The following is a 24,078-nucleotide window of genomic DNA, read 5'->3' as shown; positions in this document are numbered from 1 at the left end:
AAAAATGCTGCTTTCCCTTTATTTTTTTTTAGCAGTTTACGTTTAACACAGCACTGTGCTGTATTTGCTTTTTTTCATCTCTGCTGCTGCCTGATTGTGTACTTCTGGTTCCAAATGAGGTGTGTGCTGACGGGTCAGTTCTTAACGTTGGTGTTCATAACTGAGGTTCTGTTGTACTGGGTTTGCCTTTCAAATTGTGACTGAGTGTAAGGAAAATCTAACATTTAAAATATCTAGTCCTGTTCTATCTATCAGTCTCTTAACAATTACACTAACAGCAATTGAGACAGTGATCTTTCTTTTCAGTCTTTGCTTTCTCTCACATGGTAGTAGTAGCATTTATATAGCACTTTACATGTTCTTAGCACCGTACAGACACTAATCCTCACAACATCCCTGTGAGGTAGGTGAGAAAGTTCAATTTACACCAACTTTCAGCATTGAAATCAAAACACACACTTAAGGCAAGCTTCACTGTGCTTCACATTGAATCTTCTCACATTTATAAATGGCATCTGTGTTTCATGCTCGTATCCACAGCAGTGGTTTACCTCCTGTGTAGAGGAACTGAGACGACCTATCTGCTCAGCCATGCCTCTTCCTCTTGTCACCAAGTGGTCTGTCTCGAGCTGAGGCAAGCGCTCCCTCTTCAGCTATTGCCTTTAGGCACAAATCCTACGAACTACTGGGATGGGAGCAGCTTTAGATTAGGGTGCCTTCCTCCAAACTTCAGAGCAGACCAGTGATTTCTGGAACCGTCAGCTCTCCCTGCCTCACAGCAGCAGGGTGTGGAGCATGTAAACAAATGTTCCATCTGTGAAGTGCCTGTCCAAGCAGCAACTAAAAGAGAATTGTCTAGTCTGTTCCCAGCCCAAGAACCCTCGTCCTATCAGGGAAAGGGACTGTCTCGGAGATGGGAGGGTCTTCCCCTGGCACAGCATCTATCCACATCACAAAACAAGCATGTGCACAGCATGTATTTACCAGACACCTAGCTTTAACTAACAAGGACCCTGGGTATTCCTATAAAGTCCTAACATGGGCATTCAAGCAGCCATCCTGTAAGATTCTCCCAGCTTTCTAATGGAATATCCCCACAACCAAGTGGATACAGCTGATGAAAAACGAGGTGGGGGGGAATACATTTTTTTGAAATTTTCCTGTTTCTCATAACTTCTAAAATTCAAAAGAAGTCATCCAGATCTACGAGAGGATTCTTTCCCATACCCCTTACATTTATCCCCAGCTGAGAACATATAGCATAAAACTTCCCATCCAAAAGCAGCTAAGGGAAGTATGTCTGAAAATACATGACCCCTCCCCTGCTTTATAGTGTGGTGGCCAAGAAGTCCAGAAAACAATTTAAAAAAAAAAAAAATCCTGGAAAGACACATTCTCCTCATCTCCTTGCCATCTCCTGGGACTTTAGGTCCAAATACTACTCCAGTTTGTGGAGCAAAGTCAAAGACCTGATCTCTCTCCTGGCTCTAATGCATAAAGACTAAAGGATGGGATGTTCAGAAGTGCCTACGCGCAGTGAAGGCACCAAGCATCAGGTGCTGACGCATGTATTTATACCATTCATCTAGCCCTCCCCCTTGTGTGTAGTAACTATTACATAAATGCTGGATGTCGCCAGAATTCTCCTGAAAGCCTGCAGACATAGACCAAAAGAGCAAGTATGGATCAATATAAGATGCGACCTTTAAGTGTTTCTACACTGAAGTGATTTTATTCACCAGGTTTTCCCAGCTGAGTTTAGATTAAGAAAGTGTTCCAGAAGCTGTTAAAAAAATCTGTGCAAGTACCAATCTTCATCTTCCTGTTGCTACGAGATGGCGTTTCGCTTCCCTTTGTCTAATGAATGGATGCATACACTTATCAATACCCAAAAACTTGTGAACAAGAACTTGAACATCCCATGGTAGGAGGCTGCAAATAAAATTTCAGTAATTAAGAAAAGATTTTAATTTTCTCAGATCATTATTCATTTAATTTTTTAGGGCCTTGATTGAATCTGTGGACTAGATCTAAATAATGTATTGAAAGGTGAACAAAACTTACCCAAGAGGATATCTATGCTACCTTCTCCATCCAAAGAAAGAAAAGAATCTTGTATGTGACTAATACTATTCTAATACAGTAAAAATTTGCAAGATTAGAGGTGGAAAAACTCTAACAGTATTAAACAATCCATCTTCTCCCTGTCAGGTTTCAGGACGTATTCCCCAAACTGCTAATTGATAAACATTAAATGTAATGTAGCTGACGATCTGAAAAAGCCTTTGATAGAGTATCTTACATATCTCCTATTCTAAAACATCTTACCTCCATGGTTTTTGCTATTTCAAACATAAGATGTAGGTGTAGCATCTTGCATATTTAAAACAATCTTTTTTAGCAGAGGGGAGAATAGCGTTTCCTAAGTAGCAGGCCCAGAACCTTCTGATATGCTTTTCCATTAAATCTGAATGTTCTAGCCATTTTGGGACCATCAGATAACACTACAGCCAATTATTTCACTTTTAACTGCATCCTGAAACAGAGTACCATCAAAATGAATTAATGTGGCTGCAATTCCCCGAGTGGAAATACTTACTGTTTTGAAACTACTGCAAAGTACATCACTCTGGGGATACATATTATGGGCTGATTATTCAGTATTCCTTTCATTGCTGTCTTCACACAGTCATCTGGTTTTAATGGAGAGAGAAGACCATCCAGCTCTTGCCTAGAAAAACAATTGGTAAATATTTCAGTAAGAAAGAAATCAGTAATTTGGGGGAAATTAGATTCTGTATAACCCTACTGAAACCACCAGTGCATAAAGGAAAAGTGTCAACCTTTCCTTTTAAACCATATTAGGTAGATCCAAGGTTGTTCATAAACCAAGGTGTCTAGCCTGTCAACCTGTTCTAATTACAGTAAACGCTGTGTTACCCTGCACTTTATCAACCGGAAAGCTCTATTAACCAGCATTTCTGATATCTCCCAATACAAGTCTTCAATTTAGTAACCAGGACTAGTATACTGCCCAGGAGGTTATGTAATTGCACATTCTGCACTGTTTTTATGCAAAAAAGACAGACACGTAAGCAAGCTGATATCAGGGGTTTATTCAAAAAAGCCACTTCCAGGGTGTGTCAGAGTCATTACAGATTCAGCCCAATCTCCTACACCACCTACATCTACAACAGTGATTGATGATGATGATGACTGAGGCACTGCAAGATCCTGAAGTGCCTTCTGAATCACCAAGGATTAAATTATGTTCAGTATAGTTTCATGTTGTGTATTTTTAGTGATCTGGGTGTATGCCATACACTGCCCATAGTGATATGTAGTGTCCTAAGATAACCTCCTGTATAGAAAACTTTACCGGTATACACCTAAGTGCTTCAAGAAACCAACCACTCTGCAGTGCAGTACGACTACTGGATTGGTGAGTAGCTGTAAACTATTTTATACTTGATTCATTTTATTGTATTCTAATTCTTTGAAAATTGGTATTCCGTTGGTAAGTACAACTTAGTTAACTATAATTTTTGACTAACTGGCACCCCCATTCCTCCAACATGCTGGATAACAAAGCTTTTACGGTATTAGCTCAGATATCACCTTTGTTGGTGTTGCACAACTTCAAGTGCTCCTGGCTTAAATGAATTTAAACAATTCCGGCTCCTGGTAAGGATTACTAGCAATAATTGCGGAGTTCTTTATATTATGCTAACGTCAAAGGTAACTGTCATTTTTAGTGAGCCTTTGAATTTGTGTAGTAATGATTGTTCCATTCAAAGTGTAGGGGCTGACTCTCAAATAGAACAGCATCATGTGATATCTTTTTTTTTAAAAAGCATCGTTTCTGCAGACCAAATCTGCAGTGTTTTGGGAGTCTGGCTTCATGCAGGCAAGGAAGAGTTGCCTGATCTGCCTAAAGTGATACACCTTGACAAACTGGGCCAAACGCAGGAGTTGGCTGCAACTCTCTCAATTGCCATGCCATTGATTTTTAGTGGAGTTGTGCTGCATGCTGAATCTGGTCCTTTTGTAAGCTGTTTATCAGTTTAGTTTTAATTTAATGACCAACATTAAGCCCAGAGCACATTTGTGAGTAGTGCTCCACAGTCATGACTCTAGGTTTACTATCTGAGGCCTGGTCTACACCTGAAACTTAAATTGACCTATGTCGTGCAGGGGGGTGAGAAATTCACACCCCTGAGATAGATTCAGAGACTTTAAGGTCAGAAGGGACCCTTGTGATCATCTACTCTGACCTCCTGCACATGGCAGGCCACAGAACCTCACCACTCCTGAAACAGACCCCTAACTTCTGGCTGAGTTACTGAAGTCCTCAAATAGATTCATAGATACTAAGGTCAGAAGGGACCATTATGATCATCTAGTCCGACCTCCTGCACAACACAGGCCACAGAATCTCACCCACCCACTCCTGTGGAAAAACCTCACCTATGTCTGAGCTATTGAAGTCCTCAAATCGTGGTTTAAAGACTTCAAGGAGCAGAGAATCCTCCAGCAAGTGACCCGTGCCCCATGCTACAGAGGAAGGCGAAAAACCTCCAGGGCCTCTTCCAATGTGCCCTGGAGGAAAATTCCTTCCTGACCCCAAATATGGCGATCAGCTAAACCCTGAGCATATGGGCAAGATTCACCAGCCAGATACCCAGGAAAGACTTTTCTATAGTAACTCAGATCCCTCCCCATCTAACATCCCATCACAGGCCGTTGGGCCTATTTACCATGAATATTTAAAGATCAATTTAATTACCAAAATCATGTTATCCCATCATACCATCTCCTCCATAAACTTATTGAGTTTAATCTTAAAGCCAGATAGGTCTTTTGCCCCCACTGCTTCCTTTGGAAGGCTATTCCAAAACTTCACTCCTCTGATGGTCAGAAACCATGGTTTAAAGACTTCAGGTTACAGAGAAGTCACCATTTACACGACTTTAAACCAGCAAGTGACCCATAAGATGTAGTTAAGCTGCCCTAAACCCTGGGATAGACACCACTTGTTCGACGGAAGAATTCTTCCATCACCCTAGTTACTGCTTCTTGAGATAGTGGATTTATTACAGCAGTGGAAAAACCCCTTCCATCGTGGTAACAAGTGTCATACACAACTGTAGCTTAGCTGTACCTGTACCACTATAGCACTTGTAGTGCAGACGTGCCATACATGAGTCTCATACCCAAGCTGTAGTTCTTTTTGAACATCTCCACGTTAGCTGAGTTCTGGTCTACTGGGAGCTCATCCTCTTTGGACAGATGAACTGGGAGCTCAGCATTAAAATTCAGTTATACATGAGTGTGGCGGGAGAGGGGAGGCCTACCTCCAGCCCCTAACCCTGCAAAACACACTTAAAAGGTATGTCACCTTTTGGCTTATGATATTACTCCTATGTGGTGGGGAGAAATACTATATACCCTGTCGTGTTTCATCACCTGGAATTTTTTATTCTCATATCGTGGGATATTTATGCCCACTCCCCCTGGCCAGAGAATCATGCACTCTTTGCAAATTCTATACAGGCTACTTCATTAATAAAAATCTTTGCACAAAATTAGCACCTTGCATTCAGGGGCCTCCAGGTGTTTCGCAATTAACGCTCCTGTGATTGTGCAAATAGGTAAACTTGAAGCTGAGTGACTTGTCCAAGATCTCAAAGTGGTAGAGTCAGGAATACAACAAGGGCATCCTTTCTCCTAGTCCTGTGCTGTAATGTGGATCTGGTCTTATAAATGGAGAAATCTATTTCAGTATAGGGTTCCTCCCTTTCTTACAGGAAGGTACTCTTTATTTTCATGTTAGAGTATCATTATCCAGTAGGTTCACTCTAGTTTGAAATGTTTTGTTCTTGAGGGAACATGTGAGTACTGACAGTTCCTGCAATTTGGAATTGCCAAAGTTTGCTACAATTTTCCCCTGGTTTCTTGGTCCTGGCCAATCATTCTAGATGATCCATTTCTAGCCTGAGTCTTCTCACAGAAGCTCTCATTTGCATCCATCCCTCAGAGGAAGGATGGTTCATACTTTCATTTTTGTAGGTAAGGATTTTACAAGTTCACTTTACTTTTATTAAGAGATGCCAGCTTTACATTCTGATTTTGCTGTCTGCCCTTTCTTAAAAACACATCAGTGTTCTACACTAGTGATCCAACCTGCTATAATTCAGTAATATTAAGGGACAAGTATGCTAGGCTAATTAAAGGAGAGTTTAATTGCTCCATTATCTGAGCACCTGAACCAGAATTGCTGCAAGGCTAAATGTTGGGGATGTCTGCTGATTCTAGTTGTCTACAAAGTCAGCTGGAGGTGTTCTTTCAGGTTCCCTAACAACTGAGGAACTGACCCTGGTAGCAGCTGGACAGGTGTGATATGTCTGCGAATGAGTCAAATGTAAATGGTTTTACCTGATTCTACATCCAGTGAACATGCCCGTGTCAACAAGACAGGGGCACACCAGAGTAGTCTTCACTCCATTGATTCGATTGGCTTTCAGCTGATGGCTAAGAGCTTCGTGGAATCCAACTACTGCGAACTTGCTTGCACAGTAATCCTGCAGGAAATGAGAGGCTTTGGCTAGTGGTAGGTGGGGAAAGAGGCTTGTTCTTACTGGAAACACTCCTAGGTAGTAGATGGCAATTGCTAGCTTAGCTACGGGAGTGCAGCAGGCTGGCTTCTCTGCACAGAGCAGGTTTGCTCATTGAACCAAAGCAGGTTTGCTCATTGAACCAAAGCATTCCCTTGAACATACACTGAAAATGGACACTCCTGTGACCTGCTTGGTTTTCCACATGCCACCTTTCAATATTGTTATGGGTTGGGTTAAAATCTCATTGAAACTGTGATGGGTGTGACGCACCCTTAAGATAGCTGTACAAAACATCTAAGCGGCCCCACCTAAAACAGGGCATAATGGAGTCTGCCCAGAAACTACCATAATGTAGGAAATCAGTGGGTGCTTAGCACCACCTGAGGCCAGCTCCTTCTGCCAATTTCCTCCCCCCATGCCTCCTGTCCACTGGTGGCCCTGCTGATCAACTGCTCCCCCTCCCTCCCTCTCAGCACCTCCCACAAACCGCAATCCGCTCTTCTGCGGCATGCAGGAGGTGCTGGGGGGAGGGGGAGGAGCGGGGATACGGCATGCTCGGGGCGGGGGGTGAAACTGGGCAGCAAGGGGCAGGAGCTTGGTGGGGTGGGGTCTGGGGCAGGGTGAGGGTGGAGCACCCCTTGGGAAAGGAGGAAGCCGGTGCCTGTGGGTAGGGGGTTTTGACAGGGTACTGTTTAAACATGGGTGGGACAAACTGAAGTGCAGATAGAAACTGAGAGAATACACAGACTGAAGCACAGAAACTGAAGCAAGACATACTGGGAGAGAGCGAGAGCCTGGACAAGCATGGTGTATGACCTGGAAGAAACTAGAGAAGGGACTTCTGGGTCTGGTGCTGGATAAAGAAGCTTGAGGCTGTAAACAAAGAAGCTATCCCACTTTTCCGTTCCTCTTGTGTTAGGAGAAGCAGGACTTTATACACTCCTTGATTGATTAAAAAACATCAAAGAAAACACCACACTCCAACATCAATTTCTGCTCACAGCTGGAACATCCTCTGGGCCTGAGCTTTGACTAGTTACTCAAGTAAAAAAGAGGTAAATATTATGGGCCAAAGGATGGTCCCAAGTAAATGGAACACAAGGATGCTGTTGTATGTTTCAGTGAGTTGGCTGTACTCAAAATATTTTTCCTTTTTACCTCTGATTTAAACTCCTGTCTGATCTACCATATTGTTCTATAATCTCCTTCATCTCTTTGATCCAGGAGAATGTCTGTCTTCGCCCCTGGAGAAATGCCTTTTACTAGCAATGCCTGCTGATAAACTGCAGGTGCCAATGAGCTAAGGATGTGATCTAAAACCCAATGGGAGTCTCTCCATTGGCTTGGATCTGACTCTGAGCCAGGTTTTTATAGCACTTAAATGTGCAGTGTGCACAATTGTGAGCCTCACTTCCCCATACAAATCAGGTCAGTGCAGACCTGAGAAGTGAGGTGTATTTACACCACCATTCTAGCTTTTTAAAATCCAACCTCTGCATTAATATTGCTCCTGTAATACTTTGCAAATGCCTAATAAATATTGTCACTGCACTTTAAAGGGATGCATAAAAACCTTGTATTTATAATGAAGAAAAATCACCTGTCAGTTTTTCTTAATTTCAGGGACCTCATTTTCCATCCCTTACCAAATATGGGCCGTCAGATTGTTTCTGACAGCCTTTCCATTAGCATCTAATGTCCTATTTTTATTGTACATTCCAGGTAATTTGCGCTCACTTAACTTGCCCCCCCTCCTCGGAGCTTGAGAACACATTTAGAGGTTTTAGCACCAATAAGCTACTGTGACAAGCAGATCTCTCAATAAATGCCCTACTTTTTTAATATGGATAATAGACTGAACTCCACAACACATTCGAAACATGCTGGGAAAATAATCAGGGTGCTTGCCAAAGCTGACATAGCACTTTAAGTCTTTCCAGGTGCCTGTGATGGAGGTAATGATTACTATTTGCCTTTTAGCTATAAGGAAACTGAGGCTGGAAAGGATTAAGTAGCTTGCCCAAGGCTCCCCAGAGCCAGTGTCAGAGGTGGTATTAGAACTTGGGAGTATTCCAGCGCCGTGCTCGGGCCACTAACCTACAACCTCCCTAGTGATGCTTCCTGTTTTATCAACCAAATTTGGGGGACCTAATCAACCCATGAAATTAATTACAACTGAAAAGTAAGGCTACAATTTAATCATGGGTATTTTCAGTAAAAGTCATGGACAGGTCACAGGCAAGAAACAAAAAATCACAGTACATGACCTGTTCATGACTTATACCATAAATACCCCTGATTGAATCTTGGGGGGGTCTGTGGCACCAGCTGCTGGGGGGCGGGGGGTGTGTGTGTGTGTGTGTGAAAGGAAAGCACACACTTTGGTGATCCATAGCTACTGACCGTCACACAAGCTGTTGCAAAGAGGCCCAAGGATCCTGCTATCGTCACAATGTGACCATGGTCCAGCTCCATCATTTTTGGGAGGAAAGCCTTGACAGTCTGTATGGACAGAAAGAAGAAAGCTTATTCATGTGCACCATTCGCCTATTACATTTGCACATCTAAGATAGTGGGTACAATGCTCCACGGTCTGTTTTGCTGATGCTCTGCTAGGACACGCATTTATTTCTATTCTTAGCTGCAGCTTAAAAGACTCATGGCTCAACTATTACTGCAGAGAAGTAGCTTCTTTTACTCTCCCTTATTCCATTATGTAGAGTAGATGATTTTTAGGCATTTGCAATTTCCTTATTCCGAATGATCAATGTTTCTGATTTGGCAGCTGCATGGAGATTTTCCCAACATGCAGTAAAGATGCTGACAGGTGTATTTTTATGAACATTCCACACAGCCCCTAAGCAGCGTTGCTGATTTCAGATGAGAGATTTTTTCATGGCTTTCAAGTCAACGATGCATGTGATTTAAAATGAGGCAGCTAGGAGAGATGGGCTTGAGCTGTAAAATTACAACCTGGATTGGAACTTGCCCAACGTTTGGGGGTGTTTGGCTCTGTGGTTTTGGTTTAGCTTCTTATTACATAGAGGCCAAAGCTGCTGTTTTGATTTCAACTCCATCCAAGTTTGGAATAGTTCAGATCCAGGGTTCTGGTTCAAGCCCATATCTAGCAGTTGGCCATTTATATGCTAAACACTTAAGGATCCCGCAGAAACCAGTGTGGTCTGTTTTAGCAACTCAGACATTTTTCTTGTTTTATTAACTTTTATTTGGGCACTTGAGCAAAAGAATGACAGTCTGCCATACAGGGTGTTCACATTTAGAGGTTGTTGAAAACACATCCCTTTAACGTTCAGCTGCAAATGAAGGTTTTCCAGATTGTAGAGCAGTGGCTCTCAACCTTTCCAGACTACTGTACCCCTTTCAGGAGTCTGATTTGTCTTGCATACCCCCCAAATTTCATCTTACTTAAACGACTTGCTTTACAAAAACAGACATAAAAATACAAAAGTGTCACAGCACGCTATTACTGACAAATTGCTTACTTTCTCCTTGTTACCATATAATTATAAACTCAATTGGAATATAAATATTGTACTTACATTTCAGTGTTTAGTATATAGAGCAGTATAAATAAGTCATATGAAATTTTAGTTTGTATTGACTTTGCTAGTGTTTTTTACGTAGCCTGTTGTAAAATGAGGCAAATATCTAGATGAGTTGATGCACCCCCCTGGAAGACCTCTTGCGTTGTAGAACCACTGTTGTAGAGCACTGAGAATATTAGCCTACTGTGGACAGCAACGAGAGCACCGGGGTAATTCAGGCCGCCAACAGCCTTGTAACCATCCTGTTGGCTAGAGCTGCTCTGCGCAGGCTTAGACAATGGAGTGGTTCCAATGCCAGCAGCCACTCCTATCGTTGCTCCCACTGGTGGAGATGCACTGGCAGGAGAACAACCACCTCTAATGTAGACAAAGCTAAAATGCAAAATGCAGACACAGCCCAGAAGCATCTTTACCTTCCAGTGCTGTGCCAAAAGCATCCATGCCAAGAGAGTGAGCACTCTGACAACTGTGCCGCTGTCACGTGGGAGATGTGTTCTGTTGGGTAATGCACTGGGTACATGGCTGGAATCCAGCAAAGCTTTCATAAGCTGGCTGGAAGCCAGTGAATCTCAGAGAGGAGCTCTGTCTGCATCCAAAAGTGAAAAACAATGGGAGCTGAGGTGGGTTCTGACCATTTATCATGCACTTACAAACTTTATTCTGCCTTCATAAGGGCCCTGCTACAATCAACCCAAAGTGAGTTAAGAAACCATATTTAAACACTGCTCCAGCCAAAGAGATTTCTATGGAAAAAATCTGAATGTTACCCAGGGAGATCAAGTAAATCCAGCCACCATAGCTGTGTCTCAGCCATGTGTTTGATTATCCTAGCCCCTCCCACTTTCCCTATCCTGCCAATTTAGGAAACACTGATGCCCATTTAAAGTTAGTTTTCGGTTGCACATGTGAGATGGTTTTGCGGTGTAACAAGATTAGTTTTCGCTGCAATCCTCTTAAAATGTCCTTCCTCTGATTGTCTTTCAGTGCTGTGAAACTGGGATTAACGGGATCCAGACCTCATTTCCCCAAGTCCTGGTTGATAAGCTACTTTCCAGAATTAGCCGCCTACAAACATAAGTCATACTGAACAATAATTGTCACCAGAATTTAAATGGACAGTTTTATAATACAACATTTTGCATAATGCCTATATGCACTCAGCACTATATCTCCATATGATCCCCCTAAATAAGGAGATGGATGAAACCACATGGGTTAGGTTGTTTCTGAGAGAGTGAGCACAGAATACCTCACGTGGGTTTCTCCTCTGGCTAGCTCTGTAGAGAGAATTTGGTATATTTTCACAGTCTAGTACACACATTTGCAGGATGTCTTCTTGCCCTTTTGTCAGATTTTAAATAACATCCTTAAACCATCCTCTTCATCCACTAGGGTTTCAGGACATTAGTTTTCTTCGGCTTGGTTTTGGTTTGGCTGCTGTCACAAGAATCTCAATTATGAAACATAGGCTGGTTGGTTGGCTTAAAAACCAGTGTGGCAAGTCAAATGGTGCTAAAGCTTCCTGTAACTTGGCAGATCTGAGCAACCAAATGGCTATATTTGGTTACTCAGCAGAACCAATGTGCATTTTACACAGAGAAACTGAGGCACAGAGCGGTTACATAGGTAAGAGCTATACAGGGAGTCATCAGCATAGTGGGATGGGGAACCCAGGACTGCTCACTTCGTAATCCTTTGTTGGTTCCAAATGATCACTCTGCTTCTCAAAGCTCATAGACGTGAAGCCAAGACATGAATGGGGAGGGTTCTTCAGCTTTCCCCCTTGCTATGCTGTGTTGCAGTATCTCTTCAACACCAATTCTTTTGTTGTTGATCTTAGCCTGGCCACCAGTGGAGGTTTCATTCACCAGGGAAATTCTGGGCAGCAGCTCGGAGTTCTACTTTGGAAACCACCCTGGCACGTATATGTTATCACAGGGATTGGAACACTCTGCTTGGCTGACTTTTCTAAACACAAACAGCTGAGCTGGCCCTGCCCAAGCAATGCAGATTGAGAAATACCTTCAGTGTGTTTTCACAGATGCTATGTGGCCCTCTCTGTCAAAGTATTTCTAAAACATATGGATGACCATTCAGTTCTCATGACTAAGGTGAATCTATGGATATAAAATCATTGATGCAGCCATGTCTTAGTGTGCCATTTATGAGACAGATTGTTCTCATTCAAGATCAATGCCTTTCTCTTGGGAAGAGTCAAGTTACTTAGTGGAGAAATATTTAAAGGGATCTTATCAAGACTTCAAAGCCTGGAAAATTCAATCTGACTTAATTTTTGGCCATAAATTAACACTTTTATGTTGAGTAAAACTAATTCAAAATGTTGGTTTTATAGATTTGGAAAATTGGAATTTTTTTTTCCCCTGAACTCTGCTTAGGGTGAGTTTGAGAGTTTGTAATGAATGAATCAGGGACTGTATTTTTTTATTCTGTTTGTCCAACAGCTAAGGGGCTCCTGGTCCAAGACAGGGCTTCCTACATGTTACTATAATAAAAATAATAAATTATAACAATCCTTGGAGAAACCCCAAAATAGAACAATTAATTCACTCCTGAACTGTGTCCCACGGGACCCTGAGGTTCTGCATAGTCTAAACTGTAAAATATTTGATCATAAATGATTACAGGGTCTATTTTCACATGTAGGAAGGGTTATGATAATTTACTGCGTTTGGATTCAATGCTCTGATTTTCTAATGTTTTGGTTCAAAAAATACGAGCATGAGAACCTTGCCGCATTGTATTAGATCAGCAATCCATCTAATTTAGTATCTGATCTCTCTCAATAACAAGTGCAGGATGCTTCAGAGGAAGGTATAAACCCACCCCAGTGGGGGTTATCTCTGTTCTCTGTTGGTGACCTTATCAAGCCTTAGAGTACAATGACTGATTGCCATTACTTTTAATTTTAGCTAGGGGATAGCTGCTCCAAATGTAATTTTTATACTAAATTTCATCTTGGACTGACAAATGACAATTTGACAAAATGACAAATTGTATAACTACCTAGTCTAAAAATGAGACGGTAGTATACAGACCTGAAGGAAAACAGGTGCGAGTGTGATCTAGACTGGATCAGGTACAGGACTAGAATACCTGGATTCTATTCCCAGTTTTTTCACTGCATTTGTATGCTGTTGGACAAGTCACGAAACGTTTCTGAACCTTACATTTTCCCTTCATCCAACTTTGCAAAGTGCTTTGAGATCTATTGATAACCCTGACTCAAATCTTTGGAATTTTTTGTACTGCAAAATATTGAACTCTAGCAGTGAGTAGAGGGGTCTTCCCAATGAAAAGGGAATCTCAACCTGCCTCCAAAAAGGTTAAGAAGGAACTAATATTTCAAATGTTAAACTATGATACCAGGACCCATTTAGAAGGCAGAGATTGCAGTAAAAAATGGTCAGGGCTGGTCTTACCATGAGGTGAACTGAGGCAGCCGGTGCCAGACTGTGGGGGGCACCACTAGGACCCAGAGTTTTAAAGTTTTGGCCCAAGTGAGGGAGAATGAGGGTGTCATTTGAGCTCCCCGCCTCAGGTGCCAAAATGTTGCGGGAAGTGAGCTGTAGCTCACGAAAGCTTATGCTCAAATAAATTGGTTAGTCTCTAAGGTGCCACAAGTACTCCTTTTCTTTTTCCTAATCGCACTGTAAGGCTTGTGGCTTTCCTTTCTTCCAGCCTTCCGCTCCTCCCGGTGGAGCTGAAGCAGCAGGTAGGGAGCGCGAGGGCAGACAGGCCTTGGGGTGCCTGCCACCGCTTCAGCCAGTGGCCTCCTACACCTGCTGCCAAGAGGGCAAGAGCACCGGCTGGTAAAGAAAACAAACACGCCACGGGGCTGGGTGTCCAAAGCCCTTACCCTAGGCTGCAGCAGGCGAGGTGGCTGGCTACAGCCTGGGAGACCTTTGCAGAAGCAAGCGAGGATGAGGCAGCAAAAGCATGTGCTGGAGGTAGACCTAGACCTGCAGCCAGGCAACGTGGCGAGTGCAGGCAAAAGCTACTGCCCCCAGTATTCCTAGGAGGTCTCCCATCCAAGTACTAACCAGGCCTGACCCTGCTTGGCTTCCAAGATCAGGCATGTTCAGGGTGGTATGGCCATAGACACTGTTGACTACCACTTTGTCTGCCTTTAAACAAGAACACAGACACGCCCTGCCTGCTCCATGCTGCCGATTCCCTCTCCCCACAACACGCTCACGCCCACACCACCAGCCTCACGCCCCTCCCTTGCCACACCAACACTCCCACCCTGCACCACCATCCACAGCCCTCGACCCCTGGCCCACACACACCATGCCTAAGCCTCCTCCCCACCCCCCACAAATACACCCCCCTGCGACCCCCTCACCACACACTGTCTCCTGAGATGGGACCCTCACAAAGCTCCCCTGCCACACACACACCCCCCGCCACAAAACCCATGCACCACCCCAGGCGCAACGCACCGCCCAGGACGGGGCTGCCTCCCACTCCCGTGCCTTACCTGCATGTACCCTACACGGCAGCTCCCACACAACCCGCTTTGCTCACAGCTCTCACGCCGCCCTGGAGACGCCCTCCTGCACCTGGCTTGCCTTTTGCTTGCTCCGGGAAACCCAGGACGTGCGCCCCGGAGGCCTCGCCCTGCCCCGTCTCCCACTTCGCAAGACCCCGGGGGAGGCAGGATGGGCCACCACCTCCTTCTCAGGGAGACCAGCCCAGAGGCAATCCAGCACCCACCTTCCCACTTACTGGCCCTGAGCCGAGGCAGTGACAGCTCCAGGCCTGCAGACAGCCTTCCCAGGCAAAAGGGACACCTTAGGGCAGCAGCTGCCTCTCTCCCCTCACTTTTAAAGGGCCAGCTGCCAAGGAGGAATGCTGGCAAAGGACTTCCCTAAAGCAGCCACCCCAAAGGCCCAGGCTGCGCCGCACGCAGAGCTGGCCTTGCCACCATGAGGCGAACTGAGGTAGCCGCCTCCGGTGCCAGACTGTGTGGGGCCGCCACTAGGACCCAGAGTTTCAAAGTTTTGGCCCAAGCGAGGGGGCATGGGGGCGTCATTTGAGCTCCCCGCCTCAGGTGCCAAAATGTTGTGGGACGGCCCTGGTAAATTATCCCCCTTCTGATGCTTGTCTCAACAGAACGTGCTCACTTCAAGCTCTAGCTGGATGCTATGCATTATAGAGCCCTGCAAATCCATGGAGAGCCATGGACCATTTCTGCAGATAGTGGATTGGATGCGGATACAATCGTGCAGGGCTCTACTCACCAGCAGTGCCTGGCCTGTGGCATCTGGCTCGGGTAGCCTGGGGGGTGCAGTGCACTCGGGACTGGTGGCCAGTGGCTGGGGGGCACCCACTTGCCACGCCGCTTCCTGTCCAGAAGCTCAGGTCCCTTGGACAGTGCCAGCATCCAAACCATGGCCCGGTCCCGGAGCAGTAGCCCGTGCTCCCGGTCTGCCAACGCCCCACCTCTCCGCCCCATTGTGATGCAATGCCCTTCTGCTGCCATCGCTTGTGAGCCCCTGGGAGGAGCATGCGATGCACTGCCCCTTTCCCTCAGCCCCCTGTCCTGCGCCACCCCTTCTCCTTGAGACACCTCACTGTCCAAAGTCAGACAGTGAATCAACAGCACCCAAATACAGGGAACCCACCCTGTCCCAAATCCCTGAACAAATGAATGGGTTCTGCTGCAGCATGTCCTGAAGGCCAAGACTTTGGCCTTCAGGGATAAAGGGGTGGGTGAATTCCCAGGTAGAGGGGCCCTGCCACATCTCCCTCCGCGCTGGACTCTAATTCACTTCTGCCGTTGGTCTAAAATAGGCCACATCGGTTGCCTTCAGGATGTGCTGGAGGGTGAGTAGTCAGAGTCAGTCCCGGTCACAAAGAGCAGACCTGAAGAAGAGCTCTGTATAAGCTCGAAAGCTTGTCTCTTTCCCTAACAGAAGAAGGTCCAATAAAAATCATTCTCACCCACCTTGTCTCTAATAAAGAGCATAAATAAGTGAAAGAGGCACACTGAGGTAAAGTGACTTCGCTAGGGTCAGACAGCAGAGTAAGGAACAGAAACCAGGGCTTGCTTCCAAGCCTGTGCCCAATGCACAAGAGCACCCTGCCTCTCAATCATCTTATACTTGGTTTTCTGCACTAAATGACACTTACCCAGAAATGTGCATAGCAGTTAGTCTTCATGGTCCTTTCCAGAAGTTCATCTGAGCACTGCAAGATTGGTTTCCCTGCTACAACCCCAGCATTATTTATCAGGACGGTGACATCTCCCACCTCCCGTCGCACTCTCTCTGCCGTGTTATAGACGTCCTCTCGCTGGCTCACGTCACAGGTGTAAGCATAAGCCTTGGCCCCTAGCTCCCTCACCTGCACCGCAGTCTTTTCATTACCATCTGTGTCTATATCCCACAGGACAAGCGTCGCACCTCTTTGGGCGAGTTCTAAAGCAAAACGCCGACCCAGTCCTTTTTTACTGGCCGTACCTGTTATTAAACATATTTCATTGGTGACTCTTTTCTCTGTGGGCCTCTTTATCCACCGCACAAGGGACTGGATTATATAGCCCACAACTTTAGCTGTAAGTAGCAGAAAATCTATAAGCACACCCATTGTTTCTTTTAAAATAAGAGCAGCTTGTGGAACACCAATGTAGTGAAGGCCTCAGACAGCACAGTCCAGACAGGATATATAGGGAAATGCAGGATTAAGAGATTATACTGGCCTGCCCCCATTAGCAATAAGTGGGAGGGATCTCTACTACAATGGAGGTATTAGGGGCCTGATCCTGCAAGGTGCTAAGTGCCATTGATTCTCATGGACTTCACCAGGAATTGAGAGCCCTCAGCAGCCTGCAGCAGGATCAGCCCTTAGATTTGCAGCTCAGGGCTTTTCTGAACGTGTAACAGTTGGGGAGGGTTTCTTTTATGAAACGTTGCACAAGCTCGACCTCTGAGTGCCACAGTTGCTGCCCTGAAACCACTGACGTGCGAAATGTCAGAGTCCTGCTTGCTTTTGACGCGAAAACTGTGATTCGTGCACAGCACTGGACTGGACGGGAATGAAACAGGCACGCTGCTTTCCAGGACACGTTACGCTTTCTCTTCGCTGTCTTTGCCCAGACTCCCGCCCAGTGGTCTCAGGCCCACCTGGGCACAGGACCTGCTTGATGGGGCTTTAGCAACCCAGACCCGCCCTGGCGTGTGGCTGCCAGAGGGAAGGGACAAACCAGACCCTTGCACCCCAGGCCCATCTCCTGCTCCTACAAACCGTGGGCAGGCGGTCGGGGGTTGCACAACCGCTGAGCCTTTCTGTGTCTATCTCCAGACTAGCCAGCGGGGAGGGAGCCCGATTCGCGAGCGCCCAGAGCGGTGAGCCCGGGCGTGGTGAAACGAGCGTGGCCCGACACAGAGGGCGCCTCTGGGACTACGTTTCCCAGGTACGCGTGGGTGGAGCATGCGCAGTGAGGCACAGTGCACTATATAAGGACATGTTGCAGGCGTGCGCTCTCTTTTTCGTTCCCTTCGCTGAGGGCGGCGGTGAGTGGCCCGTGCGGGGCTGGGGGGGGGGGCGGCATGCAATCCAATGCAATCCGCGGCCGTCCGCGCCGGTGCCTGGCCCTTGTCCAGCTCCAGCAGTGCCTTGTAGCCCCTGCTGCGGCACTCGGCCTGTATTGATGGGGTGTCCCCTCCGCAAGGGCCGCGGGGAGCCGGCTGCAGCTCGGCCGCGGCCCTTGAGCGGGAGCGCCCTGCTGCCTGGGGGAGTCCTTCGCTAGCGGCTGCCGCTCCCGCCTGCCCTCTCGCTGGCCGCCCCCCAGCAGCGTGTCGCTCCCCCGGCAAGAGGGCCTGGGAGTGTGTAGCCGCTGACCGGGTTGGTCGCTCCCTGGTCCCGCAGCCAGGGCTTCCCCCGCAGCGCGGTGCACGTGATGACTAAAGCTTTTTTCCCCAGCAGAGCGACAGTGTTGATTTCGCTGCGCTAAGCCAGATTGTGTCTGATGCACCAGCCCGGGGAGGCGGCCTTTGCTTTGCTCCCGCCGGATGGCCAGCGGGGCTAAATCTCTAGTGCCTCTTCCGTCTTCTGCTTCTCAGGTCCAGTGAGCAACATGTGCTGGGGACCCGGCCTGGGAGAGCGATGCCAGGCGCGGCTCCAGAGTAGAACCAGCAGGAAGCACCAATGCTCTGGTTACGAACCCACTGTGTCCATTGCCCTTTCTGACCCTAGTGGAGGTGGCAGCGGTAAGCCCGTCTATGAATAAATACCTTTTGCTGCTGTTTTCCAAGTTTGTTTCTTGGTTCCTGCATGTAAATACTGTGAAACTTTGCTTAGGGCAGCCATATCATCATTTCCCCAGCCAACAGATGTAAGCTACTCTTATTTTGCATCCTTTTTGCCACTTTCTCTGTCCAGTATCCTAGTCTCTCCTTGCTATATTAGGCTCCCATCTTTAAAAGTGCTGCTCTTTTGTGAACCCCTGTCTCTATCTGCCACTATAACACTGTTTCTTCTCTTCCATCTGTTTCTCAGCATGTGTTTTTCTTTCTCCACATGTGACCAAACAACTGACTCCTGTATCTTAGGCTTCTATAGCACCTACCACTGTAAGTGCTGCAGTCTTCCATCTGAAACATGTAACTGGTACTCTTATGGCTGATGTATTAAAAAAGTGAAGTGCATTTGTGCAGTTGTATGGCAGCCTAATGTGCAGATAACCAGTTAGCTACATACGTCCCATGTGTCTGCCTTGCTGAAACTGCATGCAAACTAGGATGTCATTCGCATGCTGCCCTGGCACTTCCCTCCTCCAGCTCACTCTGGAGCTGAGATCTCACTGGTGTACATGATGACTAAACTTTTTTCCCCATCAGAGCGACAGTGCTGATTTTTCACTGCTTTAGCCAGATTCAGTCTGATACACCAGTAGGGAAGGGCCCTTTCTCCTTCCTCTCTTCCCCCCCTCCCCCGACTCATACTCAGTGGTTAATCCCACCCCATGGCTTTGTACTTTTTAGGTCCATGACAGCAAGGGTGGAGCCTGGGAGACCTGGCTCACTGAGAGAAAGGTGACATGGTGACCTGAAGAGTCTTGGAAAGAGAGGACACTGCCCTGGTTAACAAGCCACTTGTGAGCCACTACTAGGAGAGAGTGGTAAGTTTCTGAATAAATATCTTTGTCAGTAGTCTCAAATAATTTCTCCCTTCAAGGGAGAGACTGGCTCTAAAGCAGTCATGAATCCCCCTTATTTATTATTAATTATGATAGTGCATAAGGGCCAACTGGAAATGGGGCCCCATTATGCTAGACACTGTACAAACAATAGTAGACAGATGTTGCCCTGGAGAGTTTACGCTCTAATAGACAAGACAGACATTTAATTCCTTTACCTTCAGACTAGAAGTTTGTGCTTAGTGCCTCCAAAGTAGGAGTGACTGCAGCCTTTTAAGCATTGTTTAGGTATTATTTGAAAAAAACACCACCCCTTTCTCTTTGGATGCATCCTTTCTGCAGAAATATCTTGTCCCTCCACTGCCCCCAGATATCTGTTGCTGACCAAGTCTGCCAGCCTTAGACATAGGTGGCAAATACTGCATGTAAACAGCAGTGCATGTCCAGTGGTGAGGAACACGAAAAGCCAGGGCCCAGCCAATCTACCATTGCTCAGGTTGCAGGATGGCAATGGGCACATAGTTGATTGGGGTCATTAAGCTTTGCAAATGGTCTGTGAATGAGAAACATTTCTGGAAGTCTGGGAACATTGAGAAATGTCTTGCAAACTTCCCATGAAGTGCAGGCCAGTCAAGGGTGGAAGCAAAAAAGGGTTTGCTGGTGTGTTGCGTTTCGTGGAGACCTGAAGAGCTCTGTGAAGCTCAAAAGCTTGTCTGTCTCACCAACAGAAGTTGGTTCAATAAAAGATATTACCTCACCCAACTTATTTCTTTTGCATCCTGTTAGGCAGATCCCATTGTGATAGCTTAATAGTTTGACCTGGAATGGAATGGGTAAATGATAGGATGAGCAGCGGACCAGAAGTATATTGTAGGAACAGCTGCATAGTATCAGAGGGGTAGCCGTGTTAATCTGTATCCACAAAAACGAGGAGTCCGATGGCACCTTAAAGACTAACAGATTTATTTGGGCATAAGCTTTCGTGGGTAAAAAACCCCAGTTCTTCAGATCCATGCATCTCTCCTGTATTGCTGTTAAAATTGTTTCATAATTTGATACTTGTTCTTAGCAATTCAGTTAGATTACTAATGGCACTCAATGTGGAATATAAAATAAACCTTTTGTCATGCAAATGCGCCCACTTGGTGCTTTGTAGATCATAAACTTTCTAAGATGCAGACTGAATATTTTAAATGCCAGCAGCCTTGAAAGTAATTAATTCTCCTGTACAATATCTCTCCTGCAGGAACTATTACGTTGTCCATAAACATAGACTTGAGGATCTTTTAAAGGTAAACTGGTTTTAATTTTTTTTAAAAAGTGTTTGACAACCTGAAAGGCATGTTGTTCTGTGGAATGTGATGACTTCAGACTTTTTTCCCCATCAGATCGGCAATGCTGACCAAAACTTGCATTTTAGCCAGGCTGTCTGATTCCACAGATGCAGAGATGCTTTCCCTGTTCATGTTGCTGTGTAAATACCAATTAATTACATATATAGAGCTCCATGCCCATGGCCTGTATGCCCAAAATGGTTGCACATAAATGCAGGCTACTCTGAAGGCAGACAGCAATTGAGGGTGCATTTTGCACACATCTCAGTAACACTTGGGGACTATATATAAACTGTCTTCAACATGCGTAACAAACATTAGCTGTTCAGTTCTGAGCACAATCCATGTTTTCATGGGACCTGCAGATACTGCTGTACCAGTCTAGAACAAAATGTAGGTCACTGAAGTTACTAGCTTCATTGGCAGAGCTGACTGTAAAAATAGCTTGTGTGCTATCACTGCTCTGTTAAAGGTGACTGAGTTTATTTTTGGGGGGGAGAGGGGTATGGCTGGGGTTTCTGCTGTTTTCACTTGTTTATGATGTGTTTGTGGGTGGGTCGTCAGCAAACTTTTGTTAGTACTTCAGGTCCCATCCTGGCTGAAAGACTGAATGTGGGCCACGTTTTAAAAAAGTATTAGAGGCCTAAGATGCAGACACGTGCCTAGTGGAATTTTCTGAAGTACCTACCACTTGATTCACTTGAAATCAATGGGAATGATGCATCTTGGTGCTCTCGAAAATTACAACTTCTGCTTAGGTGCTTAAATACCCTTTAGTGACTAGTGTTCATGTCACAGGACTTGTGGGTAGAAAGCTCAGTTAAGAGGGGAAAAGAATATTATTTAGTCAGAATTACTTTGAAACTGGTCTTAACACCAAATTTAACTTCAGTGAGTAAAAAGAGCTTTTGTTGATTATTACTGAGTGCCTCAACTTTTCATTCAAGGTGTTTGCCTCCTTTATACGCTTCCCTTCGGGGACTGAAAAGTTCAATCTGTTGTGAAGAAGCAAATAGTCTTAATTTTTCCAAAATCCTCTGCAAATTTAAACATAAGTCTGCTTTTTTCAGTTCATTATGTGGGTGTCTTGCTCTACTAAGTTTGCATTTACTGCTGTAGCTGCGTTGGGTCTTAAGATGCTCTAAGTGATATGGAGGGGGAGAAGTAGCTGTTCCTTATTTTAGCTTGTGGAGAACACAACACAAAAGGTTGAATCCTGGCACAAACTCTCATGTGTCACTCTAGAAGTGCAAAGTGACGAGAGCTGCCTTAACTGTCTGTAAAATTGGCAGAGTTCATATGACTAAATCTTGACTTTCCCTTGACAGGTGAAGGAGTTGTCAATGTCAGCACGAAGCAGAAGTTGCCCTGTGAAGTAGCAGAAAGCTCCTGTTAATATTGTGAACATTTGTCAAAGTGACAGCAAAATATCCTGAGTCTAGGCTGTTGTATCCACATTGCTCTGCTCTGACTTGATGGTCAAACTTCCCTCTTTCTGTGTGGAATAAGAAATACTGCATGTCCTGCCTCCTTAAGACATGCCATGGAGCTTTAGTAATTTCTTCTCTCAAAGCTCATGAGCCATTTCAGTGGAAGGGATTGACCATCTATGAATCTTGACCTCTTTTTATGCAGTAACATACTATGTCTAGTGTTCTTGTGTCCGTAATGGCTGTATTCACCCCATGCAAGCTGGGTTCAACCCACTGCTGTAATGTGGAAGGTTCTTATGTACTAAAAATCATTAAAAGTACTGAGGTAACTTCTTAAATGGATTGAAGTGTGTGCTTCTGTCTGTATATGAATGGGAAGGTCGTGTGGTTAAGCAGAGCCTGGGCCTCTAGGCATCAGGTTGAAATCCGGGCTGTTTTAACCAGATTTCCTGTTGGACCTCAGCCAAGTCATTTGATCTCCTGGCCTCAGCACTCCATGTGTAAAATGAGGATTATACTTTCCTATGTTGTGAAGATAAATCCATTAGTGTTTTTGAGGGGCTGAAATACCACAGTAGTGGAGATGACAAAATACCTCGATAGCCTGTTCTAGACATGGCATGCAGGCCCCGGCATGAGGTGATGCCAATATCTTGGGAAGCTTTTAAATGGTTAAATTGAGGAAAATACCCAACTGTCAACTTGTTTTCAGACAGATAAAACTACCCTTCAATCATCCTCCTTGGAGACTTCTTTCTTAAAACCTACTTTGAATGAGATTCTGACATGGTGGCTGGGGGCTCTAAAAGCTGTCTAGGTTTTGTTGGGCTTTTTACTTTACAGATCTGGATGGTCATAATCAAATACATGCACCTGGGAAGGTGGGTGTTGCTTACTGGCAACTTAGGAGAGCCAGAGCCTCAGTTGCAGCAAGAAACTAAAGAGAACAAGGTTCTGGGGCCTAGTCGGTACATACGGTCTTAGAGCTGGTAATTCATCCTGCACCAGATGGTTTGCGTGCTTTGGGGCCGCTGTGGTAGCCAGACTTGCACTGAAGCAGTAAGTTCTTAGTGTCTTGGCTCCCTCATCTCCCTGCTTCTGACACATGGTATTGGTAAAGGGTATATCTACACTACAGCAACAATGTTGGCATAATTATTCTGGCATAGCCCCGTAGTGTAGGCACAGCCTATGCTGGCAAAGGGTTTTTCTGTTGGTGTAGCAACACCTCCCTGAATGTGGGTAGCTATGTTGACAGCACTCTTGCATAGCTATAGCAACTCTGATGTAGTTTTTCACTCTTGACCAATGCAGTTATGCTGATACAATTTCCATGTAAAAAGAAAAGGAGGACTTGTGGCACCTTAGATTAACAAATTTGAGCATAAGCTTTCGTGAGCTACAGCTCACTTCATTGGATGCATTCCGTAGAAAAATTCCATGTGTAGACCAAACCTCAGAGCAGATAGCGCTCAGTAAGGGTGGGCAACTGCAGAGCACCTGTTGCCAGCTTTTCCTCTCCACACTTGTCTTTCTCCCCATTCAACTCCTGGAGTCTCACGGAAGAGAACAATGCCATTTCCATTAGCTGGATCTGTATCTACCCCTTGAGTTGGAATGGAGAAGCTAGCCTAAAGGCATTCTCAGCAGTTGCTGCACTCTTCCCTCATTTCTTTTGACTTGCACAGAAATAAAACTAGGCCCATCCAAGGCTAATAGTTGCTGCTATAAATTACAAAACAAAATTAATAAGCCTACACAACTCTATGCCTAAATCTCATTTCCCCTCAAGAGCTCTGTTCTGCAGATGCAGCCAGGTGACTTCAGAACTTAGAGAAAAACTTGTTCTGTAATCTAAGGCCCTTCAGAGAGGTCTAGAGTTAGCCCCCTCATAAATCAAGGGGAATCCAACTCGGTTGCCTCTGCTGATCCTGTCACTCTGACAAGAGGAAGATGACGTCTTTA

General features: G+C 45.4%; 1 protein-coding gene, 1 long non-coding RNA gene and 3 other non-coding genes across 6 annotated transcripts; 4 read left to right on the top strand and 1 right to left on the bottom strand.

Moving 5' to 3' along the window:
- Positions 1–487: 487 nt before the first annotated feature.
- Positions 488–16,941, bottom strand: LOC102948124 (retinol dehydrogenase 10). The gene is made up of 5 exons (XM_007059839.4): positions 16,340–16,941; positions 9,021–9,119; positions 6,436–6,581; positions 2,600–2,731; positions 488–1,932 (listed from the first exon to the last, which is right to left on the bottom strand). The coding sequence occupies exons 1-5, from the start codon at positions 16,793–16,795 to the stop codon at positions 1,815–1,817; spliced, it is 951 nt and encodes a 316-aa protein (XP_007059901.2). The 5' UTR covers positions 16,796–16,941; the 3' UTR covers positions 488–1,814.
- A 719-nt stretch (positions 16,942–17,660) lies between these two features.
- LOC114019496 lies at positions 17,661–22,451 on the top strand. Of its 2 annotated transcripts, none has more exons than XR_003564554.3 (5): positions 17,661–17,721; positions 18,271–18,417; positions 19,192–19,328; positions 20,593–20,638; positions 22,009–22,451. It is a non-coding gene; the product is annotated as an uncharacterized LOC114019496 (long non-coding RNA). The 2 variants fall into 2 exon arrangements; XR_005227926.2 differs by having other exon boundaries at positions 17,677–17,721; positions 18,134–18,417.
- LOC114019502 lies at positions 18,096–18,186 on the top strand. Its single transcript, XR_003564561.2, has one exon. It is a non-coding gene; the product is annotated as a small nucleolar SNORD12/SNORD106 (small nucleolar RNA).
- Positions 19,010–19,101, top strand: LOC114019500. The gene has a single exon (XR_003564559.1). It is a non-coding gene; the product is annotated as a small nucleolar SNORD12/SNORD106 (small nucleolar RNA).
- LOC114019501 lies at positions 20,695–20,788 on the top strand. Its single transcript, XR_003564560.1, has one exon. It is a non-coding gene; the product is annotated as a small nucleolar SNORD12/SNORD106 (small nucleolar RNA).
- Positions 22,452–24,078: the final 1,627 nt, after the last annotated feature.

The sequence above is a fragment of the Chelonia mydas genome, chromosome 13 (assembly GCF_015237465.2).
Source record: "Chelonia mydas isolate rCheMyd1 chromosome 13, rCheMyd1.pri.v2, whole genome shotgun sequence".
Lineage (NCBI taxonomy): Eukaryota > Metazoa > Chordata > Testudines > Cheloniidae > Chelonia > Chelonia mydas.
Note: the sequence above shows the minus strand (reverse complement) of the source record. Positions and strands in the feature narration are given on the sequence as shown.

Excerpts from the sequence above, each read along its gene's own strand:
- LOC102948124 (XM_007059839.4), bottom strand. The coding sequence starts at position 16,795 with ATGGGTGTGCTTATAGATTTTCTGCTACTTACAGCTAAAGTTGTGGGC. Across the intron at positions 9,120-16,339 it reads ACTGCTATGCACATTTCTGG|ACTGTCAAGGCTTTCCTCCC; the intron begins GTAAGTGTCATT and ends CTGTCCATACAG. Across the intron at positions 1,933-2,599 it reads TTTGCAGTAGTTTCAAAACA|CCTCCTACCATGGGATGTTC; the intron begins GTAAGTATTTCC and ends TTTTATTTGCAG.